General features: G+C 44.4%; 1 protein-coding gene across 3 annotated transcripts; it reads right to left on the bottom strand.

Moving 5' to 3' along the window:
* Positions 1–234: 234 nt before the first annotated feature.
* Positions 235–26811, bottom strand: bag6 (BAG cochaperone 6). Of its 3 annotated transcripts, XM_022243450.2 has the most exons (23): positions 26689–26811; positions 26317–26549; positions 24439–24480; positions 23973–24147; positions 23169–23254; positions 21766–21903; positions 20714–20907; positions 19854–19977; positions 18377–18562; positions 16890–17307; positions 15113–15247; positions 13973–14322; positions 12719–12848; positions 11043–11276; positions 9708–9877; positions 9060–9113; positions 8471–8573; positions 7005–7129; positions 6396–6546; positions 5391–5536; positions 4570–4758; positions 4045–4152; positions 235–2935 (listed from the first exon to the last, which is right to left on the bottom strand). In XM_022243450.2, the coding sequence occupies exons 2-23, from the start codon at positions 26377–26379 to the stop codon at positions 2672–2674; spliced, it is 3585 nt and encodes a 1194-aa protein (XP_022099142.2). In that variant the 5' UTR covers positions 26380–26549; positions 26689–26811; the 3' UTR covers positions 235–2671. The 3 variants fall into 3 exon arrangements, with proteins under 3 accessions (XP_022099142.2, XP_022099143.2, XP_022099141.2); XM_022243451.2 differs by having other exon boundaries at positions 4045–4149; positions 26317–26751; XM_022243449.2 differs by having other exon boundaries at positions 26317–26751.
* Positions 26812–26945: the final 134 nt, after the last annotated feature.

The following is a 26945-nucleotide window of genomic DNA, read 5'->3' on the forward strand; positions in this document are numbered from 1 at the left end:
ACCACATATTTGAATGTCAATTTGCCGGCCAAGATTTTTATATTGGGAATATGTAAAGACCATAAAAATTAAAAACCATCACAATAAAAAAAGAAACTGTGCATGGAATGGGGATGGGGTGGCGCGTATCAACACAAGGGGTGCAGGTTTAAAACGGGAGTTGGAAGGGGAAGAAGTATCAAACATCTAACATTAAACGCAAACAACTCGCCAAATAACAGATAATGCAAAGAATTCCGGAAATCGGCATTACAGATTTATTGTCACGACTTTTCCGAATTCAACACATGAAATATATAAATAGCCTTTAAAACATCATTGCAATACGAGCGACTCACAATAGTGCGCCACCAAGAGTTTGCAACGCATTTGCCAATCAGAACACGCGAAATTTGTCAACCTTTTCCAAACGGGCAATGGGTCGACAGATTCCGCGCATTGTGATTGGCCGACGCGTTGCAAACTCTCGGTGGCGCGCTATTGTGAAACGGCCGTATTGTACATTGGTGTTCGGTATGGAGATACGGGCACGTTCATTGGTGTAATAATGGGCCATTTCCTGCATACCTTCAACACAAAAAGCTCACAAGAATTGCCAATATTTAGGATATGTATCACACTGCTCAATGCACCCCGTTAACCTCCAATGTCAAGGTTCGATTAAACAATACTCGGGGTGATATTTGACTCTGAAGAAAAAACTTGGAATAAAAGTTCCCTGCAGGTTCACAAGTTCTGACGGCTACCCTACAGAATGTTGCAAATGCAGGAAATGAAAGGGGGGAAAATCTGAAATTCCATTAAAACAGGAAGAATGTCATGCCCGAGTGATGCTAAGCGATGGCTTGATAGCATAAGAAAATGGGCCCTATGTCATGGAGCTGCGAATAATAAGAGACATCATTACTCAGAATATTTCAGCTTAGCACGAATTGGCCTCAAACTTAGAGGAACTACACGTATCTCCGAGTATCATTTGCAGCTGGTAGCTTTTAAATGCTTGGAATCATGTTTTATTCCATGCAGCTCCATAAAAGGGCCGTGTGTTAGTAACATAACAAGCCTAATCAAGCAACAAGACCATTAACCGTAAACGTCCGTAATCCTTAATTTGTTCGAGGATTTGAGGACTATTAGGATGGATGAACTAGAAAAACAGCATTCTTTTGACACATGGGTATCGTATGATTTGGTGTCTAATTTTGAAATGAACCATAATAATGATAATTAAGGTTAATTCAGAGGGTAACCTGTTGAGTTTAGGCTCACAATTGCAGGTTACATTAAATTGCTCAAATCAAAATAAACCCGAACTCAATACCAAAATTCTTATCACCTGTAAAGAAAGTATCTGCATGGGTTGTTTACCCTTTAACGGGAAGGTCCTCACAGTTGGTGAGAAAAAAAATGATAATAATTTGTAACACAATGGTAAAAGTCATCAATTCAGGAAAACAGGTTTAAATACATGCAAAGAATATGAATGAAAAAATGCTTTAAAAATGTGTCACGGACAAACGAGTGGTAACCAGCATGACACTGTTTGTAAACTTCTAATTACTGACATGCACATGTATAACGAAGCTAAAAACAATATTAAAGCAATAACATTTAAATTAACACCATTAATTTTGCAATGTATTCAGTTAAGGCTTCCAAAGATTTAAAAAAAATTGGAAATCCTTACCTTGCCAAGTTAAATATCATACATTGTGTCATTTCCTCACTGTATTTGTCTTTTGAAGGAGTGGAAGTACGCACAAGGTGCCTGCCTATGCACTGAGCACTACATTTATATCCAACACAGGAAAGTAGGTTTGTCCGCCATCAGGCTATGCTTCAGCGGATAAAAAAATCAAATTCTGGCAAAATGACGCGATCACTCTGCAGACATTCAAATGATAACCTGCTACGCAAACCATGGCAGGTTTGGGTCAAAACCGTACTTCCGGTACAACTAATTGCAAGACGGCATTTGCACAGATATATTTCCACACAATGCTGCTACATAGTAGCAATGTATTAGTGGAAAAAATCTGCTACTTTACCATTGCATTATTAAATGATTGGGTTTTTTTGCTGTGCACGGTGAATTTCTGTATCAAATCGTTGTTTTTTTTCATCATCAAAGCTGTTTGGGCATAAACATGTCCCTAAATTGCAGTATCAGCAACTTCTTTTCCACTTCAGTGAGTCGTCACCATCAAAACAATCCTATATAATGGCAGAAAAATCCCACAGCCAGTCAGCAACTTTCCACAGAAAGTCTAAAACTTCCCATAAAAAGTCTTTAACTTCCCACGTAAAGTCTACAACTTTCTACGGATAGTCTATAACTTCCCAAAGAAAGTCTACAACTTCCCTAAAAAGGTCTACCACTTCCAAGAGAAATTCAGCAACACTCACAAGCAACTCGGCTACTTCCCGACACAAGTCAAAAATTTCCCAGTAAATCCATTCTGGAAAAGTCAATTTCCTCAGGGAATTTTCCACATTTTCTTCTTGTCTGGAAGCGTAACAAGGTCAAGTGCTTATTCTTCACCAACACATACCTATCAACTGCATAATTCTGCAAAACTTGCCAAACATGTTTTAGAAAAATCAAAGATGCCGCGGCTAAGTAGATGAAAAAAGATTCTTACACTGGGTGGCATACCCGGCATTTCAGAGTTTACTTTTTCTTGTGGATATACTTGTCTGTGTTAGGGAACCGCTGCGGGTCGTAGTCCGGGTCCCGGCGTAGCCTCTCCTGCACGGCACTCCGGATCTGCTCCTCGCAGGCCTCGTGGAGTGAGGAGCTGCCCTCGGCATCCTGCACCAGGGACTGCACGCTGGTCAGGGGCTGGACCCCGGCGCCTTGGATGGCACGGCGGAGGGTGTCGGGGACGAAAGTCTCCACGCCGTTGTTGATGGGGGCCTTGCGGTCCTGGGTGAGCTGAGGAAACAGTGACAAATAGTACTGATGATGGAATGGATCATCTAACTTATGCAAAGACCTTCATGCAGTCACATCCCTTTCCACACTCGGTCAATAAAACGCACAATTATTTACATTCTTGTTTACTGGTTTTTATCCAATGGCAAATGGCAATGGGTAAACCACTTTTTTGGGGGGGCGGGCACAAAATATTCATCAGCTAAACCAACATTTTTCACTCTCAAAAGTGGTGATAATCCAGCCTTGTTTTGAAACCCTATACAAGGCTTTGGGGCATTGAGAGTGAGCGGATTACCACCGCGGACAAAAGCGCCGCACAGCACCCCTGCACGCTAATCTGGCCCCTATTGAAAAGAGGTCAGCAGTGCACTGAGCCAGGTTCGTGAACAAAAGACAGTTACATAACACCGCACAATCTGGGCTCTGTTTACAAGGCTGCAGGCCTGGCTGAAATACTCGGGCGTCAATGAAGGTCACCTATCAACTTAGAGTAGAGCCTGAAGATTACTTGGTGCGGCTATAAACGACCATTAAATGAAATGATGAATTTTTGAAGGATTTTGAAAACGGAAAAAATGATAGTCATGCCGGCCCAACATCATCAACATTGAAAAATGCCCCGGCACGAAGTGGTTAATAGCTGAGAGGGGCCAATTTTTATGTACTCGCTAGTAAATTGGTGAGTTAAATCAACTTTCACCTATTTTGTTAATTTGGCTTGCTCCTTTTCGTTTTTAGTTTCAAATTGTTTCCAGTGGTCAAGTGCCCCCCTTGCCCTTCCCCAACACCCATGGTGGCAAGGTTATTCAGCTGCAGTCTAACAACCACTGTAATGGCTTCCCATGTTGATAAACTACCACTGGAACCAAAAATTGATTAACAAGTTTTCATCACAATAACAATAAAGGAGAAAAATAAGCCACTCCCCCCCAAATTCTGCCTTCTTTCTTTGTTTCTTTCAACTCAAATCTATTTGGGATTATCGATATTATTAATGGGTATCCAAAGGCTTAGCGCAGCCTTTCAATGGCGTTCTTTTATTACAGAAAATTTGTTGTGGAATATTTTGGAAGGGTGTGTAGATGTTCAGTTATTTCGGGAGTTACCTTCATTCTCTTGGGAGGCATGCCAGCAAGATACGCATCACTCAGGCCTCCCTGCGGGGCTTGCCGACGTTGTCGGCTGATGTCCTGGTTGATGACCGGTACCCACTCCTTGAGAAAGATTGGGAATGTTAGACAAGTGCAAGATGGAGCTTTCAATCTGTGACTCGGATTACGATCCGCTTGGTGCATGCACAATAGATGGCACCCTTTTACAAAGTGATGACGGTCCTTGGCTGAGAAATCGCCACATGCGCGCAAAGATTAATGGCACAATACATGCTGTGCACACCTCATGCATATGTACCCAAGTAAAACGTTTCCCACAAGGCCAGTCTCTTCTTTTGCTCTGAGAGTGTGCTTCAACTTGGAGCAGATATCATCACAGACGTAACTGTCCACGTCATATTGAGTTTAGACTTATTTCTTGGGACCTAGGGATCTATTGTGGGATCTATTACCAGTGTCCATTGTTTCAGCTTCCATGTTTCTAAGTCACACTTCAGATTTTTTTTAATCGCAACTTACAGCGGGAACTGTAGCCTCCCATCCGGCAGTTTCCATGGCAACGGCGCCATCTTCGGCATGTGTGGCTGCAGGGACTGGAGTAGCCGCTGCTTCGGTGCTCGTTGGGGTGGCCCCTTCCATGCAACTCCTATCTGCCTGGGCAGCAGCCTCCCCCTGTGCTAGTTCGGGGGCCACAACAGTGTCCATTGGCTGCGGAGGAATGAGAATAATTGGCATCATTTGTGAATATTAAGGTAACAGGCATTTTTGGATGCTGGTAACAATCGTTGACAAGCGAGGTTTTATCTAGGATTTCCAGCCTCCTTCTTTCCTTTCCTTCCCGGTCACAATTAAAAACAATCTTTGAGAATGACACCCCTTGTTGCTATCTGAGGCCATATTTCCACTGCACCCATTCTTTTGGAGGAAACTCGGATGACTCATTAACCAGTGTTTAAGATTTGAGTATAAACAAATTGGGGCTGTAAATTTTGCACAAGTAAAACCTACCAGTCCAAATATTTGTTTTTACCTGTCCTCGGGACTGGTGGACAAATGGCTAAATGAGACACTGTTAACAATACAAGCCAATAAGAATTACTTTCTTATAGAAGAGGCTGGTGTTTAATTGAAATTTATGATACGTTTTTCAGAATCCAATTCAAACTTACACTTGGTAACAAAGGTAGCTTTAACAGTCTGAAATGATCATTTTTTGTCACGATTTATTAGAATAGCTAGTGACTTCAGGCTGAATGATTCCAGATTGTGGCCATTTCCGTGAAATGACCTGATCACAATTCCGGCGACGCGAATTTGTTTGTCGGTGTCGTGTCACGTACCTCTTCAACAACAATCTGTGCCTCAATGATCACCTGATCATTTTCTAAGCTGTCTTGTAGTTGGTCAGGTCTCTGGTCTGTGTCAATGGGAGCGCCAGCAGTCGCAGATGTTGGTGACGGCTCAGCAGCACTGCAATCTGATGGACCTGAAAGCAAAACAGATGAATCGGTACATTTGATTAATTCACTCGCGCTTACCTGTGGTGTTGTCAGAAGTTTAGGTGAGCATGCGTAACAATCTTAGTTTACAAAGGTGCACCAACCAGGTCAAACAGTTATATGTCCACTGAACTTGAAAAATGACTCCAAATGGTTGAAAGCAACTTAGCGCCACTTACAGGATGAACCAAATATTAAGAAGACGATCAAGAAATGTTCCGTTTTAGAGGTGGGAGGAAAACCCCAAATATGAATATTCCAGGGGAAGCCAACCGAGTCAGGCAGGGACTGAAAACCCAATCCACATGCTAACCTAGGTGGGATTCGATACCGGGTGGCAGAGGTAGAAGACGAGGAAAGAGCCACTACACCAACCTGACTCCCCAACTCCTTAAGTAACCAGCTCGGGGGGTCGGGGAGTAATCCATACACTGTGCAAGTCTATGAAATTCTGGGCTAAACTGGCCAATCAACGCTTTCCTTACATAAAACTTTATATCTTGCAAATCTGCATCAGGGTTCAGATTTGTGTGATGCATGAGTCATGGGCAAGTTACTGAATCTCTCCATAAACTGAGGCAGGCATTGTGATATTTGGACACACCAGCAAATAAGAGTCCCTTCTAACTGAAATGCTACTTGTAACTCCTCTAGTTATTCTAGACTGTATCGGAAAATTCTGAAGTTATTTGAACAACTCAGCTGCAGTCGGTAACAGGTGGAACTGGTAACGCCTGTAAGAAACCATACCGGTTCAGAACCTTCAAGGACACACATAGCCTGTAAACTACACACGTATCACTGATGCAATATAAGGAGAGTACATGGGTCTACATTCAGACTAACCTGAGTCTGACGCTGGCTGTTTCTTCACGACAAAGTGCGCCACCTGGTCGGGGGTCACCGTCAGCAGGCGGTGGGCCAGGTCAAAGTTCTGCATGGACATGGACAACACGAGGTTGCTGGAGGCAGAGTCCAGGCCGCCGAACCACGTACGCTGAGAGATGGGACAAGAAATTTCAATGGGATACATGCAGCTTATACAACTGAATTCATCTGGCCAGGCATGCTTTAATCACATTCCCCCGAGACGATGTGTCATTTTCTTGAAGAGAAACGCATACTTTGTTGCGTGGGCATTTTAGCATGCAGAGCGGCCGCGCATTGCAGGGTATGAGAACGACAGTTATCCTACCACAGGAAACTACTGTTGACAACCAGCGGTCACTAGAGGCGCACTTGATGTTTTAGTGATATTTTAGATATTCCAGATAATGTTTGCACACCCTCTAGTGTAAAGTGGTTCATTAATTCATTTAAGTGTCAGACGGCCATCTGACAACTCCTGGGCATATTTGGCGCGGACTGACCCAGGAGAGCATTCGGCAGGATATGGGAGGGGGGGGTCTGGGAAAGCAAAACGGGCTGGGGATTAGCAGGGTTAGTTCTTCTCACCAAGCGTTCAGACAGAAAGCGATCCGCGCTTGACCGATCACCAAAGATGTGCAGCATCAAGGCCACCCACTGGTGTAGACAGTTCTGCCCTAGCGACCTCATCTGTACCCCAAACGATCCCACGTCTGATAAATTGAGACAGAGAGAGAAAGACATCAAAATTGCACAGACATTTCTTGATGGTCTCATGCTTCAAATTTGGACAATTTTACTGTTCACCTGTACATTCCTCTTAGTTGTTTTGGGGCCCACACAGATGCTGTCCATTTGTTATTGTGGGGGCCTTAAACATTTAGGGGACACATGCTAAATCCCAACATTGTATTCTAAATATTTGCACCGAAAGAAATCTTCCCCCTCCCCGGTGTTGGCCGGTGCTCCAACACTCAAGGCAATGCATCAATTGTGCCCAGCATTTATGACGGGAAAGGTTCATTTGTTAAAAACAAGTCAAACCGAATTGAGGGGAAAAACCATGCTCTGATAATATGTCTGGTCCCCACAACACCTACGTTTCAAGGCGTGCGTAGTCTCATCAGAATTTGCACACGACTTTCAACTGTGGACTCTTAACCAGCTGTGGACCCCACTGGCCTTACTGGTCAATGCGTTGTTTAAGACTGCATGTGCAAACAAACTGGCACAAAGAAATATGTGCACTTAAAAAACCTGGATTACCTTCTGCGACAGATTCCGACTTTAACCATATGCTGCCGGGCTTAATTTGAAGTTGTATGACGTATACCTGGGGGATTTTCAAGATATTCCATTTTCACAATTCTTCAAAAATTCACAACTTTATTTACTGGACGTTTACACCCACAAGAAAGACTGTCTGGTGGCTACTCTAATCTTACAGACAACATCTATTGACGCCCGAGTATTTCAGCCAGGCCTGCCACCTTGTAAAAAGAGCCCAGATTGTGCAGTGTCATGTAATTTCTTTTGTTACCGAAACTGGCACAGTGCGCTGCTGGCGTCTTTTCAATAGGGGCTGGGTGGCGTGCAGCGGTATTGTATCGCTCATCACTGGAGCGCTGGAGTGCTTTTGTCCCTGGTGGTGATCCACTCGTGCTGAATGCCACAAATAGTGGTACAATCATCCAGAACAATGACGGATTTCCTCTGCTATCAACAACTGAAAAAATGTACGGAATTCCCAATAGCTCGGTCTTTTGTTCCAAGTATGGTCTTTTGTTACAAGGCCTGGTTCCCTTTGTCTGATTTTGGGCACCCTGGCTATGCATGTAAAGCCAACGTCTCCAAAGCCGGACTCCCTGGCAGCAAGTGGTTAAAGCCCAAGATTGCCAAACGACATGTGTTTGATTGTTGCCTATGCCTCTCTTAATGTCAGCAGTGGGGACATCTCGTGCACGGGAACAGCTAGCAATGTGTCAGCCACTCCTGGAGTTTTTAACCAGGGTTTCAGACTCACTCTCAAGTCGCTCCCACTGGTAAGAACTCACCCGACGACGCCGTGAACAGATGTACAAACTGCTCCAGCACGCTGCGCAGGAATCTCATGTGGGTTGCAACGGCGTCAATGTTTTGAACTGTCTGGGCACCTTCCTATTGAGAAAAAGATTTTTTAAAAAGAGCAAATTAAACAACTGAACTCCGGAGGCTTGGCGATGGCTGAAGCTGCAGCAGAAGTATGAACCATTGGGAGATCCTAGGTGGCCAACCTGCCCTTCCTCACAAGAAGTAAAAATGTTTGCTTTTGAACAGCGGACGAGAGAAAGGCGATTCTAGGGACCAAAAAGTAATGTTAAAAAAGTCTCCTAATGCGTAGCAAGGAGTAAAAGGACGACACAAAATGACTTTCTCAAAGTACTCTTTTTAATAAGGAACTTGTGACGTGACTGGAAAGTGGACAGCTCACTCTTGACTCGACTCAAGCTCGACTACTCCGCCTGGTAGGCAGATCTAACATACATGATGCTTTGTGTACTGGGATCTCGTATTAAAAACAATCAGAAAGTAATGCAATTTTTAAGATTGAGGTTGAGTTTAAGGAATGCGTTTTTCCACTCCAGGTGCAGAGTAATAAATTACCATGAACTCTGACACTGACGGCTGGAGTTCATCCATTATTCTTCCAACTGCCACCTAAGGAGAAAAGAATAGAGAACGAAAATTAAGTGAAGGCAGCACTTCTTAACCAGCTTTAACTACAGTTCATCAATTGCAATGACGGACAAACTTATTGCTGCAAAGCGTGCTTGGTTTAAAGATGGCTCAAAGGGACTAAATTCCCTGTGAAACTGTTCTTTCTGGCAAGCTGTCATTTTAAAGAAAACAATGACAGAAGGCCAATGATGTGTCTAGAGATGCAGCTTTAGAAAATTGCCATTAGAAGTGCATGTTGACATAACACATACGCATGCGCAGTTGTTATACATGTCATTCGTCGGTTTAGTCGTGACATCACTTTGCTGCATTTGACTGAGCGTGTCCCAGATGCTAAATTCCGGTCAATTCAAAACACGACTCAGCAACTTTGGATCTGAAATCAAAATTCTAAAAAAATTTTGTTTTCGACATACACAGTAGTCACTGAGCCGACACTTGATCGGGATTGTTCTCGGACACCCTTCTTTAGATTTTGAGTGATTTTGTTGCCTCAAAGGAACATTATGCACAAATGACAAAGGATGGACTGAACCCTTTTGTGCAGAATTTTGTAGCAGCTCTACACCTCACCTGGATGTTGTCCGGGGTCATGGGCTCGCCTCTCATGATGCGCTGGTTGACAAACTGCTCCAGGCTCGGCCGGAGGCGGTCCAGCGGAGCGGGCTGGCCCAGGAACATAGCGGCAAAGTCGGCCATCCCCAGCTGCTGAGTCACCAGGTCAAAAACGTCCCCGATGAAGCCTGTTACATCGGGTGGCAGGGTGAAAGCAAACGAAACTGCATCAACGGATGACGACAGGCCAGACTTGAAACAAGGCTAAAATAACTTGAACAGAAACTGCATCAACGGATGACGACAGGCCAGACTTGAAACAAGGCTAAAATAACTTGAACAGAAACTGCATCATAGGATGACGACAGGCTAGACTTGAAACAAGGCTAAAATAACTTGAACAGAAACTGCATCATACGATGACAACAGGCTAGACTTGAAACAAGGCTAAAATAACTTGAACAGAAACTGCATCAACGGATGACGACAGGCCAGACTTGAAACAAGGTTAGTATACATGTACCTTGAGAGTATTTACGCCCGAGTATTTCAGCCAGGCCTGCAGCCTTGTAAACAGAGCCCAGATTGTGTGGTGTTATATAACTGTCTTTTGTTCACGAACCTGGCTCAGTGCATTGCTGACCTCTTTTCAATAGGGGGCCAGATTAGCGTGCAGCGGTGCTGTGTGGCTCATCGCTGCGGTGGTGGAGCACTTTTGTCCCCAGTGGTAATCCGCTCGCTTCCAATGCCCCAAACCCAGGTATAGGGTTTCAAAACAAGGCTGGATTATCACCACTTTTGAGAGTGAAAAATGCCGGTAATGCCCAGCAGCCTGGTCTTTTGTTCGGAGTACGGTCTTTTGTTACAGGGCCCTGTTTCCTTTGTCCGAGTTCGGAGACCCCGGCCACCCATATAAACCATACGTCTTCGATCCCAAAGTCCCAGGCAGGAGGTAATCTGAGTCAACACTGGACTACTTTAAAATACATGTAGGTCTACTTCGTGAGATTCATCAGTGAGCTGAATTCTTGCTTTTCAATCTTAACTGGTCTGGAGGTTTCAGCTGCATGATTAATCAAATTGCTCGTGAATGTTGCTGGTCAGGCTCTTAATCCATTTCAGTGCCACTGATGAGGTAAGCTAACTAGGAAACCATACAAGGATGCGCACTCAAATCAGGTGTGGTAACCTGATGAACCTGGACATCATGCAGGTGAAACATTGCGGTTTTGCGCAAGGTTCTTTGCAAATGCCTTTCACTGGGAAGTGGCTCTGGCGACTGGTGACTCATTTCCCGGTTGGGTGACGTACAATTTGTAAAATGGCCTTTCTTGAGCCTTGACACACATGTACCTTCACTGGGATCCAGGGTCAATCCCATCCCCACCAGGAACTGCCTCAGGGACTGGCTGCCACGCTGCCCGGTACCCACTGCCCCGATCTCCTGCGACATTCGCAGCACCATGTTCATCAGCATCTGGTCTGTCAACGGTTCCCCGCTTCGCCCCCCTTGCTCGGCAGGGTCTCTGGACGGTGTCCCCCCGGACGCCGGCCGGCTGCTCGACTGCTGTGCAGCTGCGTTGCGTGCTGGATGATATTTTAATTAGGATTTTAACATTCAACTGCCTAAGTAAATTAGCTTTTAAAAAAGCGATCACTACAAATCACATTGTTGCAAGGCTGTCTTGAATACTCTATTATCATTGGTGCAGAATGATAACATGATCAGACGAGAAATGCACGTCGCCTTTACCTTTGGACATCACATCATGATATCATAGACTAGTCCCCAACCCACAGTCCAAACCATAATTTAAGGACTGCTACAAATACTTCCACCATACGCTGACGCAGAGTCCCCATGCTCTAGCCAGTTTAGTGGTCTCATTAAGTACAGCATCACTGACTAATGCTGAAGCCTTCTTTCTCTTGCTTTCGGTTCTTCCCGTGGGGCCCCAATGTTACAGTGGAAAGTCATTTGCAACAGGTTTCCGACTGTGTGTACATGAACATTGTAAATCAATCAGTCTGGATTCAAATGGGCCCTTACTCTGTAACGTCGCAGTTTTTACAAAGAGACAATTCTACCCATTTTTTCAAATTTCTAATTTTTGGCAAAATCGACTAGGCTTTGCACCGCCTACAACTTGGCGTAATCATTTTTTTTCATCAAATCTACTGACATCAGCCAAATACCTCTGTGGGAAAAATTCAACTAAACAGCATTTGCCGTTTTCACGAAGGGACAAATTTGTCTTCCCTAGAATATCATTGGGAAAAAAAAACCAAAACTCATTTTGCAGTTTTCACAAACAGACAAATTTGGCTCCGGAAATGTATACAAATGTCACAATTTTGCACCTGGCATGCACTGAGGCAGAAGTGCATATTGTACAGTTTATTGAAGAGACAAAAACGTCACACAAATTTCAGAGTTTTCACGAACAGACGCACCTTGTTGTTTACAAAATAAACAACTTTAATTGACTTCTATAAATATTATTTGGTAGTTTTGTGTCATGTCCGAAACCCTCTTTCATGGAAAAACATTGGTTAAGTCAAAGAAATGCTAAACAATGGGGAAATATATGTAAGCATTTGAAAAAGAGACCAACTTCAAATACAATTTTCCCGAAACCCAGGTGTCACTCTCTATGGAGACTTTCATCTCTTTGTGAAAACTGATGATAAGAAAGATGCGTTTACACATTGCTACCATAAAGCTCCAATAGCACAAAGCTTCAAGTCTTCCTTCTGATGTTCCTTCTGTGCGTGTGTAATCTTGAGCATGATGATGGTTGCTGTACCTATTTATTATTGTTATCTGATTTTCAGAGATTTGGGGAGAATGCTGAAACAATCACTAATGAACTTGCTTCACACAATGGAAGAAAACACTCAGCAGAGAAACTAGCATTTTTTTCCCCCAGTGAATGGAAAGAGTGGTGTCTGTCAACCCTTGCAATTTTTCACTTCAAAAAGCACCAGTACCGAGCAGCTGTTCACCATTAAAAAGCACAAATTTCTACCTTGCTGAGTGGCTTGCTGAGATCCATGGACAACCTGCACAAAGGGCTGCTGTGGTTGGTTGAGCAGGGCACCAACAAGTCCCCCTATCACGTCAGATAAACCAGCCAATTCGCCATCTGCTGCCATCGGCTGAAATTTGGAAGAAAAACCAAAAGAAGACAATAGTGAGGAACAATTCTAAGGCCTTGGCTCCAGAAGAGCCCAGAGGAGAGGGCCAGATCCACTACCCTTGCATATTTTTTTTCTGATAATGCCCCAAAACATCGAAACTCTGAGGTTCCTTTTTAGTGATGCCTTCTGGCCTTTCTGACACCAATTTTACGAAAACTGGACAACCCCCACTCTCATGCAATGCCCATTTCCTCAAGACAAGTCCACCAAGCCACTTAACGCGCATGAGCATCATTATACAAATGCCACAAAACAAAAAATTCTGTCCGATTGAAGTGAAACTTATCCGGATTTACGTGAAACAAATGTCGTCACACGCAATCCAGGTTGCAAAGCACTGGCCATCACACAGACAAAATCGGGAGGGGGGGAAAATGTCCAAAAAGCTAGCTCTTTCAGCATGATGTGAAAACAAGTCGACATTTCACAACATTTCTACTCTGCAACGACTAGTTTTGAAAAACATTTTATTCAACCACTGTTGCTATACCTCGTGATTCGGGGCAAGTTTTTGCTCAGTTACAAAAGAGACGCCTTGCAACAATACACTGTTCTCAATGGTTAAGAAGGGCACAAAGGAACCAGTCCATTCCAGAGATGGTGGTCGCTATGCGAAAGCTTGCCCCGAATCACAAGGTATAGCAACAGTGTCTTTAGTCTGGGGAATTCAAATTGTTATGTTTATGTGCAGTAAGATAACTCAGTGCACCAGATTTCATTCAAATTTAACTCACAAATGGCTTCGTGGTGCTAAATGTGCTGTTGGATGAACAGATACATAAATAAAACACAGGAAGCTAGTTCTATTGAACAATGTCACGGTTGGATCTTATGGTAACTGGCAATCACGGACTCCTGGAAGAGTTGACCTGTCAGATTTTGTTACACTGGGCAGAAAAGCCACTTTGACAAATGAAGCAGACCGATGTGTCTGGCAGGGTTTCTAGCAGGCATACCCTGGAGGGTTAGGGTTGATCGACGAAAAATCAAAGAACTTGCAGGCTCTCAAAACAACAACAATAAACAGCAATTTACGGCAGACGTCGACTACACCTTGTAAATTCAACATGTTCATTTCTAACCTGAGGTATTCCATCACTATGGGCTGCGTCTCCTTGTGGGTCACCCCTTGGATTTCTATCGGCGGCATTCTCTCCCGGCCCTGCTGTGCCCGTTCCCGCATCCTGCCGGGTGGCAGCGCCTGCCCTTCCCCTGCCGGAGGGGCCGACGGGCATGGCATAAGTGGCGACATGGCGAGAATTACAGGGCAAGAGGGGGTCCCAGGTGGGGCGGGACTGCAGCGGGTTGAAGAAGGCCATGGGGGGCGGCCCCTGCCGGGACTGGCTCTGGGACTGTGGGGAAGGGGTGGACTGGGGGTTCTGCTGGGCCCGCGGGGAAGACGTCGTCGGGGTAGACGAGGTGTTGGTCGGTCCTGGAACAGAGATGTCACAAACAATATCAGACATGCTCATGGAAGGAAGCCCAACTTAAAAAAACACAACACCACCCCATTCGTAAGTTCTCCTAGCTTTCAGCTATGAGCCTCTGTAGACCTGCCCTAACTTCTGCAGTTATTTGTCAATGCTGAGCCTCTCTCCTGTATGAACGAGCATATCCCAATATATGAGACACAGGAACAGTACCCCGTTAGATTCCCAGCAGAAATGTTTCTACCAAATGAATAAGTCTGCATGCCAGATACTGTTCAACCCAGGCATGCTTTCTCTGTGACCTTTTTGTCGCCGATTTTAGAGATTCCAGTTTGACTATAAATTTTGCCCTCACAAAATTCAAAATTCTTTGAGTGATCCCTGTTCACCACTTCCCCAGGTTGTATCGTGTTATTAGGGTGTGATCCCTGGCTACACGGTGTTTCAGGTTTAATGACTACTGGCTATTAAACGTCCCCCGAAGAGAGATATTGACAAATGGGAAGAGCCACCAACATAGGACTGGATAGCTCAGCTGGTAGAGCACTGGTACGGTGTTCCAGAGGCAGGTTCAAATCCCGCTCCAGTCAAGTTCTTTGTTCGTCTTTATAATCAAAACTCAAAGCTGCACAATAAAAAGCCAAAGACGGGGGTCCGCTCATGTAGTCTGTTCATCATGTTCATTACCAGGCCTACAAGTGGTTCAGATGCTAGGGCATGGGCCTCAGTTGGAGACAGAACTTTGCAAAAGGTTGTCAAGACCCACACACCCAGCAGCATGAATGCTCTCACCGGCGTGATTTGCAGGGAACTGGGCCATCTGCTGCATCTGTTGCTGGCCCACCATCTGAGCCATGACCTGCAGCAGTCCGGCCGGGGGTATGCTGCCTGGGCTCAGCCCCACCTGGTGGATGTGAACCTGAGGTCCTGGCGGCGACAAGGAAACAAAACAGATCCTGTCATCAGAGGAGCGTTTTTTGTGAGGGGCCAGGCATCAGTTGGTAGTGGTTTACGACATCAAACACATTGAGAAGAAATGTCATCTTTTGATCAAAATCTTCTGTGTCTCACCACTGCTGCCCTCTTTATTCACATTCTGGAAGAAAGTCCCTTTTTTGGGGGGTTCTCTTGTTTTCTAGATGACAAAAATATTGTCTGCTCCCTTTTCTGGTCACAGTCACAAACAAAAAAAATGCCCAGGACTCAGAGCGCTCATTTTGGAAGAATACGCAGAGGTGTAATTCAAGTGAAATGTCCTTTCCTTGTGTTTTTAATCGAACACAGATGAGATGCAGTTGTTTAGAATTTCCTCCTTGTTCAGTCCGATCGTGCATTACAAACAAACGGGTTTAGATGAAATATTTAGCAAGTGTTTCCCGCTGTCACCGGGCAAGCAATGCACACAAGCATGATGTGAAGAAAACGGCGTTCTTCTCATGTGATCCAAACACAACTATTAACCACTTGCTGCCGGGGGTAGTTATCAATGTTGTTGATAATGGTCCGGGATAATTATCATTTTTTTCTGTTTTTAAAATTCTTTAAAAATTCCTATCTTCATTTACTGGACACTTACAAACACATGCCACTCTAGCCTGACAGACAAAATCTATTGACACCTAAGTATTTCAGCAAGACCTGCAACCTTGTAAAAAGAGCCCAGATTGTGTGGTGTTATATGGTTTCTTTTGTTCACGAACCTGGCTCAGTGCTCTGCTGACCTCTTTTCAATAGGGGCCAGATTAGCATGCAGCGGTGCTGTGTAGCTCATTGCTGCGGTGGTGGAGCACTTTTCTCCCAAGTGGTAATCCGCTCGCTCTAAATGCCCCAAACCCTGGTACACTATTTCAAAACAAGGCTGGATTATCTCCACTTTTGAGAGTGAAAAATGTTGGTAATGCCCAGCAGCCTGGTCTTTTGTTCCGAGTACGGTCTTTTGTTACAAGGCCCTGTTCCCTTTGTCCGAGTTCGGAGACCCTGGCCACGCATATAAAGCATACATGTCCGGATCTGGAATCCCTGGCAGGAAGTGGTTAAACCTACAAATGGTTCCGGGCCAGGAAAAAATTGAAAAACAACAAATCCCAAAAATCAAAGATCACGTAAAATGGCCAACCAAAACCTCTCCAATGCCTTTCCCTAAAGAAAACATTCCTGACTTTTGTCATGTTTGTTGGCAGATCATCAGCAAAGCTGTGACGACCTTTGTTGAAGACATTTAAATATTTGTAACAATGATACTTTTCATATTATTAGTATAAATCTATCTACTGCGCCACTTTGTTTTCCGCTGCGGGTCATCAAGAAACAGGCATACAGCTGGGGACTTTTAAAACAAAGGAGGAAATTCCAAGCTACACAAAACTTAACTTAAAGTTTCTTCAATTTGTCATTAAAATTATCAATGACAAACAGAAAAGAAATGCATGGAAATCGGCTGATCTGAGTAAGGGCTGCTTGCCTGACAAAACTGTTCAACTTTTCCTTGACCGTATGGTCCCATTGTAACAGTTCTCTGGATATTTTATCAATAATGATGGGGGTCGTGAGCCTATCCAGCTAGCCTTACCTTGTGACTGGCCACCATGATTCCCTGCTTGCCTTCTCTCCGTCTGAGCAGCGCCGGTCCCCTGCTGCGTGGTGCTGCGGCCGCCGGTGCCCGCCGGCTGACCGGACGCTGACGAGACCGGCATGGCCATGTAGCCCGGGCCACCGGCCCGGGGCGTGAGGACGAAGGTCTGCTGGTTGGTCAGGGTGACCGAGGCGTTGGTCAGCACGGGCGCGCCTTGCTGCTCGCGGGGCTGGGTCTGGGTGAAGCTGGTGGCGCTGGACCGGGTCGAGGCCCGCCGGCTGGAGTCGCTGCTCGCAGGCGTCGGCTGCTGCTGCTGCTGCTGGTTGGATGCCGAAGTGGTGGCTCGGGCAGATTGGGGCGGAGCTTGTTCTTGAGCAGAAGGGGCTGAGCCCTGAGCACCTTGACTGATGTTCACCTGTTAAGAACGTACATATCACTACACACTTAAATGACACAAGTAGATCATGATGATGCTGCTGTTTGAGTTGAAAACAAGAATGACTACTCGTATGCAATTGAAATTTTACTCCCTTTAAAAAACAGTAAGAATGATACATGTACCTTTTCAATATTTTTTGGCCCAATCCATTAGATTCCTACATAAAATCAAGCCCTAAATAATCCAACAGTACCCCGTGGTATGCAATCCACTCACAAGTACCCAACCGATGATGAAAACCATGACAGGTTTCAGACAGTGGCATGCCACGACTGCTATGCACCCGTTCCTAGTGAGTTCCTCTGCAACAATATTATTTTTGCACATTCTGAGGAAAGAAATGCCCGTTAGAACTACACTGCACACACACAAGAGAGTCTAATCAGTTGTGTTACCACACCACAGAGGAAAAAGCACTGTGCTTCCGGTTCCACAGGTACTTACCTCAGAGAACTGAAGTGAGCGAAGGACCGACTAGGCTCATTCTAGGCCTGTTTGTTTTACACAGATCTGGATCTCAATCAGTGATCTTAATGCTGGTTTTGCACCATCCATGAGGCGAGTTTTGGTGTCCGTAAACCAATGATGGATCACTGATCGTGATCCAGATCCATGTAATCTTGATCAGTGATCTTAATGCTGGTTTTGCACAATCCATGAGGTGAGTTTTGGTGTCCGTAAACCAATGATGGATCACTGATCGTGATCAAAATCCATGTAATCTCGATCAGTAATCCTAATGCTGGTTTTGCACCATCCATGAGGCGAGTTTTGGTGTTCGTAAACCAATGATGGATCACTGATCGTGATCCAGATCCATGTAATCTCGATCAGTGATCCTAATGCTGGTTTTGCACCATCCATTAGACGAATATGGAGTCCGCAAACCATTGATGGATCACTGATCGTGATCCAGATCCACGTGCTCCTCTGTGTCCTTCATGGTAAAGTAAAATTTGTTCAATTAGTGTGCACCTAGACCACACAGGAACAGCCACAGTTCCTGTAAGGTGCCCATTCACCGACTCACAAAACTGACACTTACGTGCACCGGCATTGGACCGGGGGGCCGGATGGGGGCCACCATCATGCCTGCCGGGGCTCGGAGCACACGGGGCGGAGCGGTGTGGAGGTCCATCATACAGTCCGAGACGGCGTGGTAGATGTGGCTGATGTAGTGCAGGGCTTGGTTGACTAGGGTCTGCAGACGATGGGCTGACTGACGCTCATTCTGTGGGTCAAACGTAGGGTGAGTTCGCATATTGTCAGCATTCTGAATGATTAAACATCTTTGTAAATATATGCGAGGTGACGTTTGACTGATGCATGCAATCTATGCATACTGACTGGCCATCAGGTCTTGATTGCACTGCTATGCGCCCCAGGTGACTGTTACTGATCAAAAAAGAGCCCTTGAACTCGTTAGTCAAAGCCCTTACAAATATCGACAAGAAACAGCAAGATGGGTGATACCATACACAAATACACAAGTCAGAGATTGGAACAACCATTTTCCGAGCCCACAGCAAAACAAGCAGCAGTGCGAGAGAAGCTGTGTACCATGCACATGTATGTATCAGCATGGAGGAAGGACACAGAAGGAGTTGTAACTCAGGCACTTCAAAGCGTCCAATGATGGTCGACGCCGAGTCTGACGAACAATAGAAAACATTCCAAAAATGCCTGATTGCTGCCTGCATCTTAGCTAGACAAGCGGGGCCAGTAATACCCTGGCAATACTCGTAGTTTTTTGCTTGCAATTAAATACAAACTATCGATGTGACCAGGAAATAGAGAGAGAGAAACATTCCTGATATTAGACCTACTTTTGCCATCATAAATAAACTTTTAAAATTTTGACATTATCCATGCAAAGTTTGTAATTCTAGTCTCCTCCGTCCAATACATCAGTATTCAAAGACTTGGAACGAATTTGGCTAAGACTGGCCAACAAAATGTTCACTACTACTGGAAAGCTTAGTTCATTAGGAACAAAATGCGCTATTTCATCACAAGGAGTGATCGTGAAATCTCATAAAATGTGCCTTGGTACAAATGGCATAATAAAAATGATTCACACAAAACACAAAATCTTACAAACAGCTCGGCTATTCATTCCAAAAAGAGATCCAGAAGAAAGCGTTCGATAAGGGCAACAACTGCACATGAACACTTTGGGTACACAGCCTAATAAAAGCAACTACGCAAGCACTAAATTTGATGTTGTTGTCGGATCATATCAAGCACCAACGATGGCATGAATATAACGTTTTAGGGATGCAGATTACCAACGAAAAATTGCGGCGATGATCATGGGGTACAAAGGGAGCTTATGGTTGCACAACGGGTGGTGAGTAGCAGGCGTGCGCTGCGCTCTCGCTATGGACATACCGGACATGCCAGAAAGTGGTAATCGGCAAGATGTTATAGCCCGGGCAGTTCAAACTCCTTCTCTGTCCTTCCTCATTCGCTACATTTTAGTTGGGTAAGGGCAATCTGGAATCTTTGGCGTGCTCACTTACATCTCCTTCAAAGATCTGATCCCCGCTCAGCAGTTCCCGGTACTGGTCCAGATGGGGCTGCAGACGGTCAACTACCCGGGCCATCTCGGTCAAAATGTCCGCCATTACGGTGCCTCGGGGGTGTCTGGGTGGAGGACAACATCTTCACGGTTATAATATTGTGCCACAGCATGCCGGCCATCGACCAATTACAGCAACTTTGAGCATTCAACAAAATTTCACTTGAATGCGGCATGATTGGACGACACTAGTTGATTAGTTGAAAACTGGGCTGTGTGCATCAGCAAGAGTTCTGAGGGCTCAATTGAGAGAGATTGTATAAGCTCTGAGCAGTAACGAGATGGGGGTGTTTTTCCCACAGCAACGATTGATCATTCAGTAGGATTCACAGGTTTATGTTCATTTGGCACGGGCAACCCTGTGCACACATAGTCAATGTTGGTTTGAAAATACAGTCTGCATGCATATCGGGTGCATGCACAAGCCCAGGTGAAACGGTCTCACCCGCCAGTCTCTTTCGTGCCAGTGAAGGTGCACTCCCAGCGTGGATTGCGCAATAGCAAGGAGAGACTGGTAAATGGTCAAGTCACAGCTCCTACTAGAACTGGCATCATTCCTACCCACAGCACTGTGAAATAAATGTCATATTCCTAACGTTTTGAGACTCACTTTGCAAAACTATCCAAAAATGTACTGAATGTTGCAAATCTTAGCTTTTCAAGCAAATCACGCTGTGCTTTCCCTCTGTCTTCCTGAATCCTGCTGGATCCTCCAAACCTCCTGATGATTTTTGCAGGATTTCAGAGAGGGGAAAAAAAAAAAAAAAAAAAACGAGGGAAAAAAGAAGGCGTTTTGCTTACGACACTGTCATGATCCTCCTCCCCTGATTATCTCTAGTCTGGCTGTCGGTGGCTGAACCCTGTTGATTGGTTGGAGTGCTGGCACCGATGGTGGTCGGAGGGCTGCCACTGGCTGGTGCAGCACTGCTAGTAGGGGTGCTCCCACTAGCGGCAGAAGCGGGCTCCGTCTGAGTGCTTTGCTGCTGCATGGGATTCTGAATGAATCATACAGCAAAGTGATTTTAACTTGTGACCGGCTCTGTAAAACAGTGTATTATGTCACCATTTGGAGAATTTGGGTTATATATATAATCAAATTGCTCACATCTTAAGCTTTCATTTGATACATAATTCATCCCAGTAGCATTTAGCATTTGCCGTTATTTGCATTTTGCATATTCATAAAAATTTCTTTTCATCACACATGCTTTTTGAGATAAAGCCCTTTAAACATAACGAACAGAAACAGGGTCCACATTTTAGACAGCATTATGTGTCACCACACTGGCATCTTTTTACAAAACTGAGATGCATCGTTCTTAGACAGTGTCAGGTTTTTGAGCTCGGAGGGTACAAAATGTTATGTTCTTCCAGTGACTAAGCTTGCGGAGAAGTGCTCATGCACACGTACATAATAATAACCATAAACCCTCGCAGTGTGGTATATTGACGCTTGTTGCACTGAGTATGGTATTAAAGGGATAATGCAAATTATTGGCATAAATTATTACAAAATGCGTTGTATGACTGAACTACACAAACAGTGTTGAAGGTGTATGAAGTCCATGTGTTCATGTATGAAACTTAAATTTCAGCGAGTCTGCCTAAGAACGGGGCGCACGCAGATCCCACACCGCGCCTGACCAAGTTCTATCAGCAACCATGTGTGGGCACCTCATTGACGTTCCCTGGTGACCTGTGCACAAAATATACTCTGGGCAACGGGCTAAATGGACCAGAAGCAGATAATCAAACCGGGCCCCTGCAGTTAGAAATTGATATGCAAGAGGCTCTTTTTGACGGTGGTAAATTCTGGTAGGTTGACAGATGACAGTGAGGCCTGTTACACTCACCTCCAGCCGGTCCAGGGTCACGTTGACCTGCCGCAGGAGAATCTGGATCTGGTTGATGCGTTGCTGGGAGGCGCTGACAGGCGGGGCTACGTTGATGGGGCCCAAGTTGATATGAACGTCCATGTGGGAACCGTTGGGCTGGATGTGAGGGAGAGTACACATTGCTTAAACTTCATTACATGGAAGTGATGAAATGGTTCCTTACACAGTCAATGTATTGATGCCAAGTATTGCAGAAAGTCAGCCTTCGGCCAACTTGGCAATTTCACATTAATGAACTCCAGGGAATTTCTGCTTGCAAATACGCTGGATCCTCCAAAATTCTCCAATTAATAGGAAATCGAAGGCGCACTCTTGGGTAGGTTAACATTCCACGGACGCCAAGCCACCTTTTTCGACCGTAACATTCCACGGTTTGATACCCAAAGTACCAGTTTGCTCTAGCATAGACAGTCTTGTACCTTACTACACATGTAGTCATTGATAACCAGCAGAGTTGATCTGGCCCAACACTGCCTACCAGATTAGCCAAATTGTAGCTGACCAGCCTCCAATCAACTAAAGTTCATTAGACTCTGCTTAACCACAGCTGTTGACTGAATTTAATCCATGTTTAAAGCACAGAACTAACTGTGCAGGATTCCAGCTGTCTAGGGCTGTGCCGAATATCTGAATATTAGATCAATTATCGAATATTCCAAGATTATTTTCCAAATTTGAATCTTTGCATGCAAAATTTATGAAAAGGAAGGGAGAAGTTTCTTTTGTTTGAAATGAGAAAAGTTGCACTATGGAGGCTTGTTTCAAGCAGATTCAAATGAAAAGCGACAGAATCTTACAACGATTCAAAAAGTAAACTATTCATAAAAAAGTTAAAAGTAATAAAATTTTCAACACAGCAAAAAGTATTGTTTGTCTCTTAAATTTTACTAAATCGTGGCTGGATACACTCCTAGACATGAGAAGCTATGAAAGTGACTATAAATTAATAACGTGCAATTGTGTGCGTTATTGGAACTGATTTTTTTAATATGCTTTGTTCTTCAACAATCTGCCGGTCAGTACATCCGAATATTCGGATATTCGACCAAATTGAAGGTCAAATATTCAAATAGTGAATTATGCAAATTGACTCAGCCCCACAGCTGTCAGTCACCAACTAACTCCAACTGACAAATATTTGGCTTACGACCTAAGCAATCAACTAGGAAAAAAACAACTGTAAGTTAAGTGCTATCTAAAAAGTATGTGACTTCAAACAACTGCGCACTTGGCCGACATTTCCACTACTTGATTTTCTTATCTACCGGCTGAATCCTGAGATCAGGACCCATCAAACTCTGGGCTAAAAGCACAAGTGGGAGGGGGGAGATAGGAGAACTTTGGCCATCATTTTTCCATACCTGGACATTCCCTGAGTCAGCGACATCGGCCTGCACGGTGATTGCACCCATGAAGAAGCTGTCTCTGCCTTCACCTCCACTGCCTCCTGTCAGATATAAAATGCAGTCAAAGCAAAAGTCCTCATTCTGTCTATAATCTGTATTACACTGCCTTGCCTGAAGTGTTACCATTTTTCGGGTACTCATACATGTACATTCTGTGACAACAGACCTCTGCTAAAGTGGTGCAAGCTTTCATCTTACAAATCACAGTTCGCACCGCGATGCTGGGGCAATCGGTCCAATTTACTTACGGTCGTAAACCATGGTATCCAACCTTTGCGTCAATTCATTTGGAAAACCCAGAGTCAGTGTTCGACAAACCATAGAAAAGCACGGTGAACGAGTTGTAATTCATGTCCATTGAAGGTTAATGCCTAGCAATTATCTGTGAAGTGCATTGCCTGTACAATGCTTCCTCAGAAGCGACATACTGACAAAAACAAAAGAGATCAAAAAAAAACATCTGTACCAGTAGCAGGGTTCTCAAGGGCACACAAATTGTCAACAGACTAGTTCTGAGTCCGTGTATCCATCATCAACTGCAGATTTTATAAACAGAACAATATGTATTAAAGCCCACGGACTTCGAATGTGGAGTCGAAATTTATCGCCGAGCATTGTGACGCTGATTGTCATACTGCCATGCCGTGTTGTGGCATTCTCTTCCTGTGATTATCAAGGCAAACTGAATTACTGCATGTGTCTTGGAGTGGACCAGCCACACTATGGTATTATCCTTATTCGGAGACTTTCACGCAATACCTGGCTGTGATCTGGTTGTTGATGACGACGTGCTGGAGCCAGTGGACGTCGTGGAAGGAGGCGGCTTCTCCACCAGGTGGATGGTCCGCCCGTTGACATCGTACTCCGAGAGCTTCTTGGAATCCTGGAGGACACGCCCGCAGAAGATCAGGCGCTGGGTGCCCGCCGGGATGTTCTGTGCGTGTGAGGGAAAAGTTGATGATAGCAAAGGTGGGACCTGGGCAAACTGCCAAGAGTTAGGGTACCAGGAGGGGTGGTACAAGGGGAGGTGGATCCCAGGGACAGATGGGAGGGGGTATGCAAGCCAGATAGGGGAGGAAAAGGCGGCTGGGGAGAAGGTGGGGGTTATAGTTATCGAGGGGAATCCCACGGGGGCACTGTTTGAGGAGACTAGCTATCAGACAAACTTCAATCATCATAAAATTTATACATAAAAGAATACAAATTTGCCAAAGTTAACACTCACCACAGAACCTGCAATCCTTTCTTTGAATTCCTTCACTGTGATCTGTGTAGTCAATTAAATCAAACCAGTCAAGGAAATTGGTGTCATACACCGAGATAAACCGTAACTGGAACTACATTCAAGTACATGTACATGTATTGCATAATGTCACGTGCATTTCCAACGTGTTGCATCCAATGACAACTCCATCAGTTCGTCACCAACACCACAAAGTAGCACTCAACTGCACTTGCGTGCTACTTCGTGAAAACCGTGATTACAGCAATTTCAATTTCACGGAGTAGCACTGAAGTGTGACAATCACAAATGTTGAGTGTCATGGTCATTAACATTACTGAGTTTACCCTACTGTTAAAATTCCAAGTGGCAATAGTCATGGAAACTGTAATGTGACCTCCAAAGTCTATAGTTACCACAACACACAATTATCATTCTCCTAGACTACTAACTACCTGTGTAAGTTTCGATTTCCACAACTCATGGTATTGCAATAGCCAAATATCGATATGCACATTATTCTGAGTTTCAGCCACGCTTCATATATCCTTTTCATATTTTCTAACTTTTTTTTCTCCCGTTATTTTTTGCAATTAGATTGTATGTTTAATTTCAATACATGTTTTTCTTTTGTTTTTTTGGTAGATTCATATCCCTGGAGGATTTTCTTTTCCAGGGAAATAAATTCCGAGATCAAGATCCATACATTATAGACTGGTCTGGTTTCCGTTTCCAATGCAGCATTCTGGTGCAACAAAATAGACAGCAACTTATCTCAATTTCTGTAATTTTAGCCACTGTCGTGACTGCAGTTTAGATTATGAACACATTCCACTCAATCATGTCAATGTAGGGTAACTGGAATCCCTTTCCTCCCTAATTAAAGGCACATGTACAAGGTACCCTTTAGTAGCCTAAAGTCATGTTGACATTTATAATATTTAGGCCAAAATTTGTGAAAATCTTGAGTCTGGAATAGAATTCTTGGAAACAGCTCCAAATACAGACGCCACTTGACACCCTGTGCACAAATCCTATGAGACTGGTCTGAAAAATTGTGTTTTCTCAGTTAACCACTTGGTTTGTTTCCTCCTAAATTGAACTTTTCTGGACATGTTTTTGCTTTCTGATGGCTATGAAGTCATTGTAGGGAAGAATTACTGGCATCCGTATATGGAACTCTTCCCGTAGTCTTGCCTTGTAGAATACAGTTCACTGAAGCAAATCGTAAACAGGACCAAAAAATTTGAATTTAAATTGAAGGCTACAGTGAAGATATTGTCCTACAGTGCTAGCTGGTTAATTGCCGGCCTACATGTAGGGGTCATACTAATCAGCGTCAACACACCGTCAACACATGTCGACACATTGATAGTAACGTCAACACACCGTCAACACTTACAAAATGCATTGAAATAAACAAACCGACGTATCGAACTGTAATGTAAACGCTTAGGAATAATTTCTACTTAATCGAGTTAACATTTTAACACATTTCAAGGGAGTTTTTTCACACAAAAAACTGTCTATGAGCAGCGCCGCCGTTCGCCGCCATCTTGCCTTCTAAAGGCGTTTCGCGTTTGGACTGTACCATGGTTTACTGTATAAAGATGACCCCCTGTAGGGTAATGGTATGGTCCGTCTGACCAAGAGGCAACATGGCTACCGTCTTTCGTGAAATAAAACGGCTTTTCCCCCCCAAATGTCGCCCACTGTTGTTAGCAAAATTGTATTTTAGGCATTATATTGCTATCGAATTTAGAACGTGATTTGGGTGTGTTGACGGTGTGTTGACGTTACTATCATGTGTTGATGCGTGTTGACGTTGTGTTGACGTTGTGTTGACGTTAATTAGTACGACCGACATGTAGGCCTACCTACCTGTTCAGGAACTGAGAATTGTCTGGTCTTCGAGTCCAAGGTTTTCACTGTTACGTCCAACATGATGGATCAGAACCTCGTTGAAGGGCACAAGGCCTATCGGTACTAACACAGTAACAGATTCAAGGCAGGCTTTGCCTTCGAATTTCGGCTAGGGTCAGTAGGCCGGGTATGAATACACGCAGAAACGACGGCTGTTGTGTTGGATTGTATTGCTCGTTGTAGCGGCTAGGCTGTTCGAAAACGGCCAAAAAACACAAGAATTACTTATTTTTCTTACAGCAAAGCACTATTCATGGAAGGTCTTGCACTCCTCGCTCAAGATATTTCAATTAATCATTAAATTTGCGAGAACTTTCCGGAAAAACCCACCTGGTGTGTAACACCAGCTTGACGTAATCTCTATTCTTGAGCGTTCCCGTCCGTGAATGCCTTCCGGGGAACCACTACCAAAGATTATATAGCGCCACCCATACAATCTTTGACTACAACCACAAAAACACCCAGATTCGATTTTTGCCCATTCGCGAATCGCCCAATATCAATTTCCACTATGCGGCCGCAGGGCGCGGGGCAGGGAAGGGGAAGAGCTGGGGGGGGGGGGGTATCCTAGCTTTCCCTGGTGCAGA

The sequence above is a fragment of the Acanthaster planci genome, linkage group LG11 (assembly GCF_054643075.1).
Source record: "Acanthaster planci isolate LZ-2023a linkage group LG11, COTS_SCS, whole genome shotgun sequence".
NCBI lineage: Eukaryota > Metazoa > Echinodermata > Asteroidea > Valvatida > Acanthasteridae > Acanthaster > Acanthaster planci.

Excerpts from the sequence above, each read along its gene's own strand:
- bag6 (XM_022243450.2), bottom strand. The coding sequence starts at position 26,379 with ATGTTGGACGTAACAGTGAAAACCTTGGACTCGAAGACCAGACAATTC. Across the intron at positions 24,481-26,316 it reads AATTCTCAGTTCCTGAACAG|ATCACAGTGAAGGAATTCAA; the intron begins GTAGGTAGGCCT and ends TTGACTACACAG. Across the intron at positions 8,574-9,059 it reads CGTCAGTGTCAGAGTTCATG|GAAGGTGCCCAGACAGTTCA; the intron begins GTAATTTATTAC and ends TTTTCTCAATAG.